General features: G+C 42.2%; 1 protein-coding gene across 4 annotated transcripts in view; it reads left to right on the top strand.

Moving 5' to 3' along the window:
- The window catches only part of Znf251 (zinc finger protein 251), a 27,604-nt gene extending 12,136 nt beyond the window's left edge, over positions 1-15,468 (top strand). For all 4 annotated transcript variants that reach the window (XM_048802390.1, XM_015486677.2, XM_015486678.2 and 1 more), the window contains exon 4: positions 12,675-15,468. In XM_048802390.1, the coding sequence (XP_048658347.1) occupies positions 12,675-14,308 (1,634 nt within the window). In that variant the 3' untranslated portion in view covers positions 14,309-15,468. The remainder of the gene's footprint in view (positions 1-12,674) is intronic.
- Positions 15,469-15,691: the final 223 nt, after the last annotated feature.

Raw genomic sequence — 15,691 nt, 5'->3', positions numbered from 1 at the left:
TTTTTTTTTTTTTTTTTTTTTGCGGGGGTATCAGGGATTTAACTCAAAGGCGCTGGGCCACATCCCCAGCCCTATTTTGTATTTTATTTAGAGACAAGATGTCACCGAGTTGCCTAGTACCTTGCTTTTGCAGAGGCTGGGAACTCTCCATCCTCCTGCCTCAGCCTCCCGAGCTTCTGGGATTACAGGTGTGTGCCATTGTGCCCAACTCAACAGTCATTTTAAATGTCAGTGGTCAGCCAGGTGTGGTGGCCCACACTTGTAGTTCCCACTGCTTGGGCTAAGGCAAGGAAATTGCTTGAGCCCAGGAGTTCAAGGCCAGGCTGGGCAACATAGTGAGACCCTGTCTTGTTGTTTTTTGTTTTTTTGTTTGTTTGTTTGTTTTGTTTTGTTTTTTGTGTTTTTAAGGACAAAAATAACCTTCATTGATCAGTAGATGATAGAGACCATCCGAGTGGGTCAGAAGCAAGACCTGACTATGTCTTCTACAAGAAACCTCTTATAAACATAAAAATGCATATAGCTTAAAAGTAAAGACATGGAAAAAGATGCTAATACGAATCAAAAGAAAGAGGGAATGTTTACATTATTTTCAGTCACAACAGACTTCTGAGCAAGGAAAGGCACCAGGAAGAGAGGAATAATGCATAATGGTAAGGGCTTTATACATCAAAAAGACAACAATTCCTGATGCACCTAACAGCAGCAACAGAAAACAAAAGGCAAAATCTGATAGGCCTGCTAGGAGAAAGAAATGAGTCTAGTACTATAGTTGGAGACTCCAGCTATTGTCTCTATCTACAATGGACAGATCCATCTGCAGACACAACTGAGCTCATTACCATTCATCACTGGGATAGACATCCACAGACTCCTTCATTTAACAACAGCAGGTTTGTTCTGTTTTTATGGTGCTGGTGATCAAACCCAAGGCTTTTTGCATACTGACCAAGTGCTCTACCCCTGTACTACACTGCCAGCCCGGATTATAGTCTTCTGAAGTTCACTTGGAATGTTCACCAAGACAGACCATATTCTATGCCTGAGCACACTTTGATGTGTTTAAAAGGATAGACTGCCAGATGTGGTGGCACATGCCTGTAATCCCAGCTACTCAGGAAGCTGATGTAGGAAGATCACAAATCTCAAAAACTGGGATGTGGATCAATGGGTTTAATCCCTAGTACTGAAAGGCTGGGTTCAATCCCTAATACTGAAAGAAAATGTACAACATGTGCTGTCAGACCACAGTGATATTAAAACTAGAAATTAATAACAAAAATATAGGTAGAAAATTCTGAAATTTTGAAGTATAAAAAGCATGCTTTTTTCCTCCCACCCCAGTACAGGGGGTTGAGCCCCAGGTGTTCCCCAGCCTTTTTTATTTATTTTTTTAATCTTGAGACAACACTTAGTTGCCCAGGCTGGTCTTGAACTTGGGGTCCTCTTACCTCAGCCTCTCATGTCACAGGGATTATAGGATTATATGCTCTGCTACACAGCATACTTCTAAATAATGTGTGAGTCAAAGAAGAACTCTGAAGAAATTTTTAAATATTTTGAATTAAATGAAGATAATATCACCTAGCAAATTCTGTGGACTAGAGTGAAAACATGATGAGAAATTCAGGTCAGTGAATGTATTTATTGAAAAGAAGATCTTAAAGTCCTAGCCATGGTGGTGCATACCTGTAATCCCAGCATCTTGGGAGGCTGAGGCAAGAGGATTGTGAGTTCAAAGCCAGCCTCAGCAATTTAGCAAGGCCTAAAGCAACTCATGAGACCCTGACTCTAAATAAAATATAAAAAAGGGCTGGGAATGTGGCTCAGTGATTGAGTACCCCTGGGTTCAATCCCTGGTATTAAAAAAAAAAAAAGTCAATATTCTAAGCTTCTACCTCAGGAAACTAGAGAAAAGAAGAGAAAATTAAATCCAGAGTGAACAGAAGAAAAGAAATAATAAATGTGAAAATGAAAACAGGAAATCTGGGCTGGGGATTTTGGCTCAGTGTAGAGCGCTCGCCTAGCACAGGGGGGACGCAGGTTCGATCCTGAGCACCACATAAAAATAAAGGCATTGTGTTGTGCCCATCTCCACCTAAAAAATATTAAAAAAAAAAAAAACAAACATGAAATCAGTAGAGAAAAATCAATAAAACCAGGAGTTGGTTCTTTGAAGCGATCAATAAAGTTGATAAGCATCTATCTAGATCAAGAAGGACAGAGAACACAAATCACTGATATCAGAAATGAATAGTTCTTGTGACATGGAGAGGTCGAAAGGATATTATAAACAGCACTTTGCTCACAAATTGGATAACTTAGATGAATTGAACTAATTCCTTGGAAAATCAATCTCTCCAAACTCACTCAACAATAAGTAGACAATCTGAATAGGTCTATGTGTATTAAAGAAATTGAGTTAACAATTAACCTTCCAAAACAGTTCCCTGGCTCAAATGGGTTCATTTGTGAATTCTGACCCATTTAAGTATGAAATTATGCTATTTTTCTCCTCTTTTCCAGAGGATATAAATACTTCCTGGCTCATTCTATGATGTCAGCATTATCATACGAGCAAAATCAAAGACACTACAAGAAAATAAAACAGTGGACAAATATGAATATGGATGTAAAAGTTATCAACAAAATATTAACAAATCAGATTCAGTAATGTATAAAAAGAACTATACCATGACTAAGTGAAGTTTATCTTAGGTATGCACAACTAGTTCAACATTGAAACATCAATGTAGTTCACACTTAAGAAGAAAGATCACATGGTCATATCAATAGATACAGAAAAAGCATTTGACAAAATTCAACATTCATGATAAAAACTCAGAAGGTTTGGGTATAGAGGGGAGATTCCTCAACTTGGTTTAAAAAAATACCTACAAAAATTTTTAATGGGAAAAAACTTGAAGCTTTTCCTCTAAGATCAGGAACAAGGCCAGAACGACTCCTTTTACCACTGCTTTTCAACACCGTACAGGAAGCTGTAGCTAATGGAATAAAGCAAGAAAAGGAAATAAAGGCTATTACATATTGGGAATGAAGAAATATAACTGTTTACAGATGACACCATTGTCTAGGTGATAGGCCATCTATGGATAGGAAGACTCAATATTGTCAAGATGTTAGTCATTACAGTGGCCCACACCTGGAATCCCAGCTACTCAGGAGACTGAGGCAGAAGGATCGCAAGTTGGAAGCCAACAATCTGGCCAGCTAGTAAGAAGCTTCTCAAAAAGGCTCTGGATGTAGTTAAGTGATAGAGCGCTTGCCTAGCATGCCCAAGACTGGGTTTAGTCCCCAGTAACTGCGAAAAAAAAAAAAAAAGATGAAAAAAGAAAAAAGTCACTTTTCCCAACTTGATCTATAAATTCAACATAATTCCAATTAAAATCTCAGTAGGTTATTTTGTGGATGTCAAAAAACTTACTCTGGGGGGCTGGGGTTGTGGCTCAGTGGTAGGGCACTCGCCTAGCATGTGCAAGGCGCTGGGTTCGATCCTCAGCACCACATAAAAATGAATAAATAAAGGTATTGTGTCCAACTACAACTAAAAAAAATATTTTAAAAAAATGACTCTGAGGTTTATATGGCAAGGTAAGAGACCTAGAATAACTAACTCAGTATTGAAGGAAAGGCACAAAATCAAAATTGGACTCATACCATCTGATTGCAAGGTTCACTGTACAGCTACAGTTATCAGGGCAGTGTGGTACTGCTGAAGAAGTAGACACAGACTATTAAAGCAAAATAGAGAGCCTGTAGTTATCAGATGATCGCATGCGAAGAAAACGAATGTAGATGCCCTCTACCAGAGGCGCACCATGATCCCAGCATTGAGGACGCTGAGGCAGGAGGATTGCAAGTTCACTTGGATCCTGTCTCAAAAATAAAGGTCTGGGGTGTATTTAGTGGTAGAGCATCCTTGAGTTAAATCCCAGTACCACACACAAAAGACCCATTAAGTCCCAAGTTTTAGGGCTGGGGCTGGGGCTAGGACTCAGTGATAGAGCACTCACTTAGCATGCACAAGGTACTGGGTTTGATCCTTAGCACCACATAAAAAATAAAGTGATCATTTAAAAAAAAAAAAAAAGTCCCAAGGTTTTAGTTCTGTGATGGTGTCAATGAAATTAAAACAGGTTCATTGAAATAGGTTGGAAATCATAATCTAGACTTTACACATAGTTATATTAATCTTAATGTTATATATTACATAATTTTATAATTCCATCTAAGTGTTTATTGGTATTCCACATCTGGAATACTGGGACAAAATGGGTTCAGCAAGTCGTAGTCTGCTCATACTTAGTCTGCAGCTGTAACAAAATGCTATAAACTGAGTGCTTAAACAGAAATTCATTTTCTCACAGTTCTGGAGGTTGGAAGTCTGTCAGTTTGTCAGTTTTTGGTGAGGATTCTCTTGCTATCTCACAGATGATTATCTTCTCACTGTGTCCTCATCTGGTAGAGAAAAGAAGTCTTCTGGTCTCTGTTAAAAGGGCACTAATCCACTAATGGGGCCCCACTCCCAGTTACCTTTCAAAGGCCTCATCTCCAAATGCCATTGAAAGTTAAGACTTTAAATAAGCTGAAGGTCACAGTTCAGTCCATAGCAGACTTCATAGCCCTAAATATAAAACTTCTAGATGATAAGAGAAAATGTAGATTTGAGCTTGGGTTCTATAGTAAGTTTGGGAATGTGACATCAAAAGCATGATCCATAAAGTAAATGATTGATAAGCTAGATTTCATTAAGATTAAAAACTAATGCAGTTGGGTATGGTGATGCACATCTGTAATCCCAGCAACTCATGAGGCTGAGGCAGAAAGATCACAAATTCGAGGTCAGCCTGTGTAAGTTAGCAAGACACTATCTCAAAAAAGTCTGAGGAGGGGCTGGGGTTGTGGCTCAGTGGTAGAGCACTCACCTAGCATGTATGAGGCCCTGGGTTCTCTCCTCAGCACCACATAAAGATAAATAAACAAATGTATTGTGTCCATCTACAACTAAAAGATATTAAAAAAAAAAAAAAGGCTGAGGATGAAGGTCAGTTGTAGAGCATTCCTGGGTTCAATCACCACTACCAAAACCAAAAACTTTCACAAAAGACAGTAAGAATTTTCAGACTCAAGAGATGTGTCCATCTACAACTAAAAAAAAAAAAAAAAAAAGACAAAAGGCCTGAACAGACACCTGGCCAAAGACACACAGATGGCAGGCCTGTGTAAAGATGCTGCTTGTTGTGTCACTAGAATGCAAATTAGAGCCACAGTGAGATGCCACTGCATGCTTTTTTAGAATGGCACATCCAGGAAGTTGACAGCACTCAGTATCAGCGAGGATGGGGAACAGCGGAATGTGCCTTCATCGCTGTTGAAATGCACGGTGTTGTGGCTGCCACGGAAGATGCTGGCCAGTATCTTACAGAAGTGCACACACAAGATCACATTCACAGTCTTGGTGTTTATCCAAAGTGAACTGAAAATTCATGTTCACACAAAACCTGTACACAAATTTTATGAGCACTTTATTCATAATTGCTAAAAGTTGGAAGCAACCAAGATATTCTTTAATAGATGAGTGGAATGGGATGATATGTGGGGCTAAAAAGAAGTGAGCTTACCAAGCTATGAGGAGCTGTGAAGGAGTCTTAGTGTGCACGACTAGGGGAAAGAGGCAGCTTGAAAGGTTGCGTGTGTATTCCAGAATGACGCTCCTGCAAAGTTGAAACTGTAGACGCAAGAAAAATACAAATGGGTACCAGGAAATGGAAGAGGGGTGGGTGCACAGAGAGACTTGGGGACAGGCGGACTCTGGTAGTGCAGTGGTGGATCCAGCATGCATTGTCAGCACCCAGGGACTGCAACACAAGAGCAGCCCCGTGGTGGCTGTGGACTCCAGGTGGTGTGTCCCTGTGGGTTCATCCATTCTGACACTTGTACCACCCTGATGCATGATTTCCTGAGCACATGTTAAGATTCAGGGTGTACTTGTGCCTTCCTCCAGGCACCACGTATTCTGGGGTTTTCTTTGGGAAAGCACACATCATTGGCAGGTGAGACACGGGTCAGGAATTGAAATTTTATTCTCATAGATCTGGGGATACCCCAAGGCCATACAGGCTAGTCAGCAAGAAGGGCAAGGGGTGGGGACCTGGGGCATCTACCATTAGGGTCCAGGGTATGGGCAGAAGCATGGACCGGAGAGAAGTTCCATGCTGATGGCTTAGTCCTCTTGTGCATTTAGTCAGGCAGCTGGTAGGGTTGGGGCTTGAAGCAGTGATCTTGTGACCCCACGAAGCAGAGGGAGTAGTTGGAGAGCTTGGGTTGGACAGGGCTACAGTGGATCCATGTACTCCAGAGGGCCTTGTGTCAAAAGTTTGGTGCCCTGGGTAGCACAGTTGGGAGGTGGGGGCTTGTGGGACCCTGCCAGTACTCTCTGCTTCCTTGCTCCTGGTGTAAGCAGTTGGCTCTGCCACACACTTCTGCCATTTCCGTCTGGTGCCCTCACCAGAGGGCCAAAGCAAGAGGTCTGCCTGATCTTGGACTAGAACCTCCAGAACCACGAGCTAAATAAAAATGCTATCTTTATAAGTTAATTGCCTCAGGTATTTTGTTATAATAACACAAAGCTCACCAATACAGGCTATTAGCTAAAAACGTGTTATGCCGGCATCAAGGAACTCATGTGAGTAAAAGAATGGAGCTGGGTATGGTGGCACATGCTTGTAAACCCAGTGACTAAGGAGGCTGAGGCAGGGGAATTGCAAGTTTGAGTCCAGCCTGGGCAACTTAGACCCTGTCTCAAAAAAGGCATAGGGGTATAGTTTAGTGACGGTGTCCCTGGGTTCAATCTCCAGCACAAGATCAAAATCAGAATTAATACTGAAGCACTCTGGGCATGGTGGTACAGGCCTGTAATCCCAGCAGCTCACGAGGCTGAGGCAGAAGGATCACAAGTTCAAAGCTAGCCTCAGCAATGGTGAGGCACTAAGCAACTCAATGAGACTCTGTCTCTAAAATACAAAATAAGGGGGCTGGGGATGTGGCTCAAGCGGTAGCACACTCGCCTGGCATGCGTGCGGCCCGGGTTCGATCCTCAGCACCACATACAAACAAAGATGTTGTGTCCTCCAAAAAAAACCTAAAAAATAAATATTAAAAAAATAATAATAAAAAAAAATAAAATACAAAATAGGGCTGGGGATGTGGCTCAGTGGCTGAGTGCCCCTAAATTCAATCTCTGGTCCCCCCACCACCCCGCCAAAAAAAAAAAAAAAAAAAAAAAAAAAANTTATTTTTTAGTATTTGGCGGACACAACATCTTTGTTTGTATGTGGTGCTGAGGATCGAACCCGGGCCGCACGCATGCCAGGCGAGCGCGCTACCGCTTGAGCCACATCTCCAGCCCTGGCCATGCTAGTTTTGCAAGCAGTTTTGTGTGGTTAGAGCTTCCTGGGCCCACTGAGTGAACCCTAGCTGTGGTATCTGTCCCAGGGATAGACGTCACAGACCCCTTTGTGCAAAGAAGACCATCTTTTAGGACTGTTTTGGCCTGTTGGTGCCCTTGTCCTCAACACACTGCAGCTCAGTGGTGGCTCTGTCCCCCGGGACCCGGCGTGCATTTCTGGGTGGTATCACTTGCTGGAGTCCATGCTGCAGGGTTGTCAGGGCTAGCAGTTTCTCAGATGGGATGGCCCTGGACAGGCACTGGTGCCTGAGTCTCTTGGGTGGGTTGTGAGTGAGGTCTTAGAAGGGAAAAGATGGTTTTCATTGGTTTCCATCTTCCAAGGAGCATGATGAGGACTGGTACGGTTTGAGGAGTAATTGCCTCACCTTCAGAGAAGAGGGCATGTAGTTATTCTAATTAATATTCATAATGGGGAACTTTAGAGATGACCTTTAATTTTTAAACAAATTTTTTAGTTGTTGATGGACCTTTATTTTATTCGTATTTATGTCCCGTGCTGAAAACTGAACCCAGTGCTTCACACATGTGAGGCAAGTGCTCTACCGCTGAGCCACAACCTCAGCCCATCAGCTCTAATTTTTAAAGCCTTTACATAAATAGGAGCATAAATATTATCTATTTTGAAATAACCTGAAGACCCTTGAATCATTTAAGAATGACAAAAAACAAACCTGCATTGCTAGCAAGATACAGTGAGAAGTTGTGTTAGCATTATGTCTCTGTGACAAAGAAAATCAACTTAAACGGAGGAAAGATTTATTGACTCACCATTATCTGACCCTGCTGCCTTGGCCTGTGGCAGCACAGCACATTAAGGCGGAAGTGTGTGGCAGAGAAGTCTTGAGCAGTTTTGGCAGCTGGGACATAAAGAAGAGGAAGGGCCAGATCCCTAAAGCCCTTGCCGCCTCCCACCAGGTCCCTCTGTGTAAGGGTTCAACCCCCTGCCAATAGCACCACCATCTGGGGGTTAACTTCAACATGGGCCTTTGGCGGGCATTCCAGATCCTAGCTATAACATATATTAAAAATCATTTGGTAAAAAAAAAAAAACTATTTACAATAGTTTTATAATTTCTAAATTTGACCAAGAGCTCATTTAGTGTGCAGTAAGTTAATCCTAGAACTATGAAAATAAATGTACTTATTTGGTCACAAAATTTATAAAGTATGAGAAAATTTTAAATCTCTTGATAACAACAAATCACATTATTAAGCTGCTTTGAAAATGAAAAGAAGCTTAAACGTAGCTTGAAGACAAGATTAAAAGGGCAGAAAAACACTTCATTTGTCTTCTACCACATTTTAATCATACCAAAGAAGAGTGAAATCTGTTAAAATGTATAAAATTGCCCAATGAGAAGCTAACCAATTTATAAAACTGAGGAAGCCATGGCAAATGTCTTTTTGTAAAGCTATAGTACTAGTTTTTAAATAATCAGTTTCTGGTTTCAGTTATCTCCTAATTTGCAGAGCAGAAATCTGAATATATACGCTAGTAAAAATAATAATTAGACAAGTTCCANTAAATATCATTTGGAAGCCTTTTGCAGTAATGGATACCCCTAATCCCTGCGGTTCAGGAGTCAGGGGCAGGAGGACTGGATTTGAGGCCTGCCTGGGCATTTAGCAAGAGCCTGTCCAAAATAAAATGGGCTGAAAATGTAGTCAGTGCACCCCTGGGATCAGTCCTCAGTACTGAAAAAAAATTTTTTTAATAATATCAACCTTCAAGTTGCCCTCAAAAAGATGACATAGACAAAGTTTATGTCTACAGAATTTTGCAATATTGTTTGGATTCCTCTATAATAGTACATTTTGGGTTGGGGAGCGGTAACCGGGATTTAACTCAGGGGCACTTGACCACTGAGCCACATCCACAGCCCTATTTTGTATCTTATTTAGGGTCTTACTGAGCTGTTAAGCACCTCATCGTTGCTGAGGCTGGCTTTGATTCTCAGCCTCCTGAGCCGCTGGATTACAGGCATGCACTACTGTGCCTGGCTTAAGAGTACATTTTTTTTTAAACGATTTTATCCCATTTTAGTAATGGCCCATGTTCACAGTTCATGTTAGTGCACTGAACCCCTATTTAGATAGGAGTTGCTTTATTATTAAACCCAGTTTAAGAAATATACACAATTTTGCTGGGTGCAGGTATGCACACCTGTAATCCCAGCTGCTCCAGAGGCTGAGGCAAGAGAATCACAAGTTCAAAGCCAGCCTCAGCAATTTAGTGAGGCCTAAGCAACGTATTGAGACCCTATTTCAAATAAAAAATAAATTAAATGGGCTATAGATGTGGCTCAGTGGTTAATGGACTTAGGGTTCAATCCCTGGTACCTAAAAAAAAAAAATCCAGTCTGATTCTTATAGATTAAAATGTACTATATCTGTTTTTCATATATATGTACCTAGTAACAATGCCATTAGCTTGAATTTTTAGGAAAAAAGCAATCATTTTTAAATATACTTAGATTTCCAAGAGATTTTCTTTATTTTAATATAGTATTTTAAGTAATGAGATTTCCAAACAGAGAAGTATAAATTTTCTCATGCTGTATGTATTCTATTATTTTATTTAAAAAAAAAAAAAAAAAAACTTCAAGTCTAAGGAGTGTGGTGGCGCACACTTGTAATCTCAGTAATTACTCTCAGGAGACTGAAACTGAAGGATCACTAATTCAAGGTCATCCTGGACAGCTTAGCAAGACGGTATCTCAAAAATGAAAAATGGTTGGGGATGTAGCTTGGTGGTAGAGCAATCCTGGTTTCAGTCTTCAGTGTACGTGCGCACACACACACACACACACACACAAATCTTACATAAAAATTTTAAAAAGGGGTGAGACAGAACACTTGCCTATCATGTGTGAGACCCTGGATTCCATCCCCAGAACAGAAGGAAGGAAGGAAAAAAAGAAAGAAGGTAAAGAAAGAAGCTAGCTAGCTATTAGCTATTTTAAGAAGAGAGAAGTTTGGCTTAAAGTGGATAAACGTGTAGGTTCCAACTCCAGCTAGCCATAATTGGTCCTCTGTGGGAGAAAGTGGGCCCTCAGCATAGTCCAGTTAGGGGGAGGAACCCAAGACCTTGATCTGCCCCCTGGTGCCCAGAAGGAGATGGAGAGACTCCTGCTCATTGAAGTGAGAAGAGTAGATACCTTCTCAGGTACACACATAGATCACATGCATGTGTGCAAAAACCCCTATCTAGAAATTTTCTCTCCCGTTCTCTATTTGTCTTTACTTGCAATCTGCAACACGGTAGATTTTTAAAGCCTTGGGAGGGTGTTATGGTAGAGCACCTGCCTAGCATATAGGAGGCCCTGCCTTTTACCCCAGTGTTGCAGACAACAATGATAACAAAAAGTTATGTCTTTATATCCAACAGCAAGAGTGTTCCCACCTCACCGTCTGCCTCAGTGATGACCCTTGGCATTTACTTTTAGAATCACTTTGTGAAATGAGAAAATTGTGATTTTGATTGAGGTTGCATTGAATCAATTTCAAGAGAAGTGGATATCTTTGTAATCTAAATATTCTAGTCCATAAGTATACCATATCTATTCACTTGCCCAGGTCTTTATTTCACTCAATAGCAATGTATTATGATTTTCTGGTCATAACTGATCAAGAACAAAAGAAGGGACAGATGACCAAAATAAAAAGGGGCCACAATACAGATCCACAGGCTGTAATAAAAAGGCATCTGAACACGTTTATGCCAAGAAGTTTTAATATGGAGATAAAACACAATTTGCCCAGAAAACACAATTTGTCAAGGTTGACACAAGAAAGCATTAATACATGATCTTTTAAGTATTAAAGAAATTGGTTCAGTAAATAAAATTCCCATCTCAGAGAAAATGCCAAGCCCAGATGGTTTCGCCAGCTTATACCAAACATTTAAGGAAGAAATAGCACTTATCTTCCATATGTATTTTCAGTTAAAGTTGGTTTATGCTGTGTGTATTATTTTAGAAACTGATTTTTCAGTTTATGTCATAGACTTTTCCTTTAACTATATATTCTATTATATAATTATAATGTCAGAAAGGTATTCCATTATATGACTCGTCTATCGCTGACTTAAACAATACTCTTTTTTTTCTTTCTTTCTTTTTTTGCAGTGCTGGAGATAAACCTAGGGCCTCCTGCATGCCAGGCAAGTGCTCTATCACTGTGCCACACCCAGCCCTGTCCTCTGTTTTTTGAATATTTGAATTCTTTCTTGTTTCCCCATAATTAGGGAGAACATTTCAGGGATGGTCATAATAATCATTTCTTTGTGCAAATGACAGTTGACTTAGCATAGACTCTTGAAGAACAATTTTGGGAACAAAGGGTGTGTAATATTAATTCTTTTGCTATGTGTTACCAACTTTCCCTTTAAAAAGCTCTATTTATTTATAGTCCATCCCACAGTACAGGACAGGAATTATTCCTTTAATTCTCTGTGTGGGAATCAACGCAGCACAGGAACCTCCACCCGCCTTCTTGCTCTAGCCGTGGCAGGCTCCTTGCATTCCTGGACTTGGTGGTTCTCCATCTCACCCAGGCCTGCCTTCTGCAACTGCTGACCCATTGGCTCTTGCTCCCTCTGAAGCCACGCATGCTCCTGGGATCTTCTGACCACATAGGCTGCAGGAGATGGTTCTGTATTTTCAATAGTTTCCATTATCCATGTTATTTCATTTTTTTAATATTATTTTTTTTTTAGTTGTAGTTGAACAAAATGCCTTTATTTTATTTATTTTTATGTGGTGCTGAGGACCGCACCCAGGGCCTCGCAAGTGCTAGGCGAGCGCTCTACCGCTGAGCCACAATCCCAGCCTCTGTGTTATTTCATTTAAAAAAAAAAAAAAAGTATTTGATTTTCTTCCTCAATATACAGTGAGCTTCCTGAGACCAGAGGCTCTCTCTATTGTGTTCCTTACCTGGAGCAGCCTGTTGGCAGATTCATTTGCTAGTTTGATAGGTGAAAAAATCATAATTTGCTTGAGTTTCCCTCCTGTGGTACCTGGTGGACTGAGCTTTCATCCTGTGACTGGCCATTTTGCCTCTTGCGCTCCTGAGTCATGCATAGCACATCTGCTACTGGAACATCTGCCTTCCAAGTAAGGATCTGTGTAAGAGTGTTGCTGAACAGTGGTGTCCTCTAGTAATTCCTTTATGTTTTGTGTAACAGATTCTGATACTGGGACTGAGAAGGAACTGTCCATTTTAAACCAGGAGTGTTCTGAAGATGTGAAGAGCCCAGCATTTGTATCAAGAAGATTCTCAAGGGCCAATTCACAGACACCTGTGTTCCAGGATCCTTGGGACCTGGCGGGGAAGGGAGAAGGGAGCCTGGGAAACACTGCTGGCCAGAGTCTGAAGAAACCCCATCTGCACAAGAGAGTTTTTAGAGAGGAATCTGTCCTATGTAGGGAGCAGCCTCCAAGAGAGAGTGTCCAGGAGTGTTCTTTAAATGTTGATAGACATTTAAATCCAAACCAAAATGTTGTTAGACTTCAAAGGAATAAAACAGGAGAGAGAGTCTTTAAATGTGATATATGCAGCAAAACCTTCAAATATAATTCAGACCTCCGTCGACATCATAGGCGCCACACAGGGGAAAAGCCCTATGAGTGCAGTTGGTGTGGGCGAGCCTTCACACACAGCGCGAGCCTCATCCTGCACCGCCGAGTCCACACTGGCAGCAAACCGTTTAAATGTGAAGAATGTGGGAAGACTTTTGGGCTCAATTCCTACCTCATTCTGCATCGGAGAATTCACACTGGAGAAAGACCCTTTGGGTGCAGTGAATGTGGGAAAGCCTTCAGTCGAAGCTCCAGCCTCATTCAGCATCGCGTCATTCACACAGGAGAGAAGCCTCACAAGTGTGAGGAGTGCGGCAAAGCCTTCAGCCAGAGCCCCCAGTTAACTCAGCACCAGAGGATCCACACTGGGGAGAAGCCGCACAAGTGCAGTCAGTGTGGCAAGGCCTTCAGCCGGAGCTCCAGCCTCATTCAGCACCAGAGGATCCACACTGGGGAGAAGCCCCACAAGTGCAGTCAGTGTGGCAAGGCCTTCAGCCAGAGCTCCAGCCTTTTCCTCCATCATAGGGTCCACACTGGAGAAAAGCCCTACGTGTGCCAGGAGTGTGGCCGGGCCTTTGGTTTCAATTCTCACCTTACTGAACATACACGGATTCACACTGGAGAGAAGCCTTATGTGTGTGGTGAGTGTGGCAGGGCCTTCAGCCGGAGTTCCACTCTGGTGCAGCATCGCAGAGTGCACACAGGGGAGAAGCCATATCAGTGCTCTGAGTGTGGGAAAGCCTTCAGCCAGAGCTCCCAACTCACCCTGCACCAGCGTGTCCACACTGGCGAGAAGCCCTACGAGTGCCGGGCCTGTGGGAAGGCCTTTAGCCGGAGGTCAACCCTCACACAGCATCAGCACATTCACACGGGAGATAATCCTCGCCAGCGTAGAAAGGGTGGCCCCAGCCTGATGCCCACTGGAGAGCGACGTGGCAGAGCCTTCAGCCATGGTGCAGACCTCATTCTGCACTGGACAATCCACACTGGTGAGAAATCCCTGGGGTGCAGTGAATGTGGGAAGACTTTCAGCCCTACCCCACAACCCGTTGAGTACCAGAGAAGCCGCCACGCTGGGGAGAAACCATATAAATGTCAAGAATGTGGAAAGGCTGTCAGCGAGGGTTCAGACCTTACTCAACATCAGGTAGCTCATGTTGGAGAGAAGCCCCCTCTAAATGATGGCTCTGAAAGATATTTTATTCATATCAAAAAGATTTTCCAAGAAAGACATTTTTAAGTTATAAAATTAGGAAACAGTTTAGCAATTGTTCATTTTACGTTGGATAGGCTAGCAAAATGAAAGTTAAATAAGAGGGTTTACATATTACCAGCAAATCAAAATAAACAGGTTGGATGACTATTAAAGTCATTAAATTTGAAAGTAAACATGAGAGAATTCAATCTGGAAAATACTGTTGTATAGAGGTTATTGTTGTGCTCAGGGTGACCCCTGTCGCACTACCTTCAGACACTGAGAGGAGGGGGAGCACCAATAGTGAGCCACTGGCTCCAGCCCCAAGGTGTCACTACCTTGTGTCTCCCTCCTGCCTGAGCTCAGCTTGTTATTGGGAATACCCAGTTCCAGTACCGCTGGGCAGGGTGAGCCTTCCCTTACCAGCCTGCAGGCAGGGTGTCCTTCCTCCCTTGGAGCCCAGTTTGGGCATTTGTAGAGTGAAGATTGATGTGTTTTCAGTTCTGAGATCTGCAATTGAGCAGAGGCCTCGGGGCCAATGAGGCCAGGCTGCCGTGAAGCCCCATTCTCAAGAGCTGCAAAAAGGAAAGAAAATCCTCACAATGCTCGAAGAAAATAGGAGAGGAAATAACTGCAGTTAAGACACACCAAGAAACAACCAGGCTTGTTGTTATTTTTGTTTTTCTTTGTTTGCGTGTTTTGAAGTGCTAGGGATAGAGCCCAGGGCCTTGTGCATATAGGCAAGTGACCTACCACTGAGCTACACCCCAACCCCAAAGGCCAACCTTCTTGAGTACAGTTTACATACAATAATATTCACTCTTTAGCATACAGCTCTGTGGGTTTCAGAGTCACATGGTGTGCAGTCACCACAATCAAGCATACAACCTGCCTCAGCACCCACAGCTCTCCATGCCCAAACGGGAAGCCCTAACTCCTGCATACCCTGCTTTGTTTTCTGTTGCCATGGCTTCACCATTCCCAGAATCTCATCCTGTGGAGCCATTTCAATCTGGTGTTTTTTACTGAATGTATTGGAGAGTCACCCATGTTGTTGCATGTATCCGTAATTCATTCTTTTTACTGCCCAGCAGCATTCCATGTTATGGATATATGGATGGAGCTGTTCAACCATTCCTCCATTAAGGGATTCTTGAGTGTTCCCATTTATAGTATATAAGAATAAAGTACCTATAAACACGTAACTACAATCTGTTTTGTGAACCTAACCTTTCAGTTCTTTTAAATGTCTCATTTGCATTGCTGGGTCACTAGTAATCTTAACTTTTTAAGAAAGAGTTTCACTGAGAGTCTAAGGGCATCAGGGCCCTTGAAACCTTGATTTCCATTCTGAGTTTGTAGGAAGAATCTTTTCTATCCTCTACTTAATTCCCTCCATGCCCAGTGGGACATCACCCTTTGGGACCA

This window comes from Marmota marmota, unplaced genomic scaffold (assembly GCF_001458135.2).
Source record: "Marmota marmota marmota unplaced genomic scaffold, marMar, whole genome shotgun sequence".
Taxonomy (NCBI): Eukaryota; Metazoa; Chordata; class Mammalia; order Rodentia; family Sciuridae; genus Marmota; species Marmota marmota.
The sequence above is the reverse complement of the archived record's forward strand: the minus strand, read 5'-3'. Positions and strand labels throughout refer to the sequence as shown.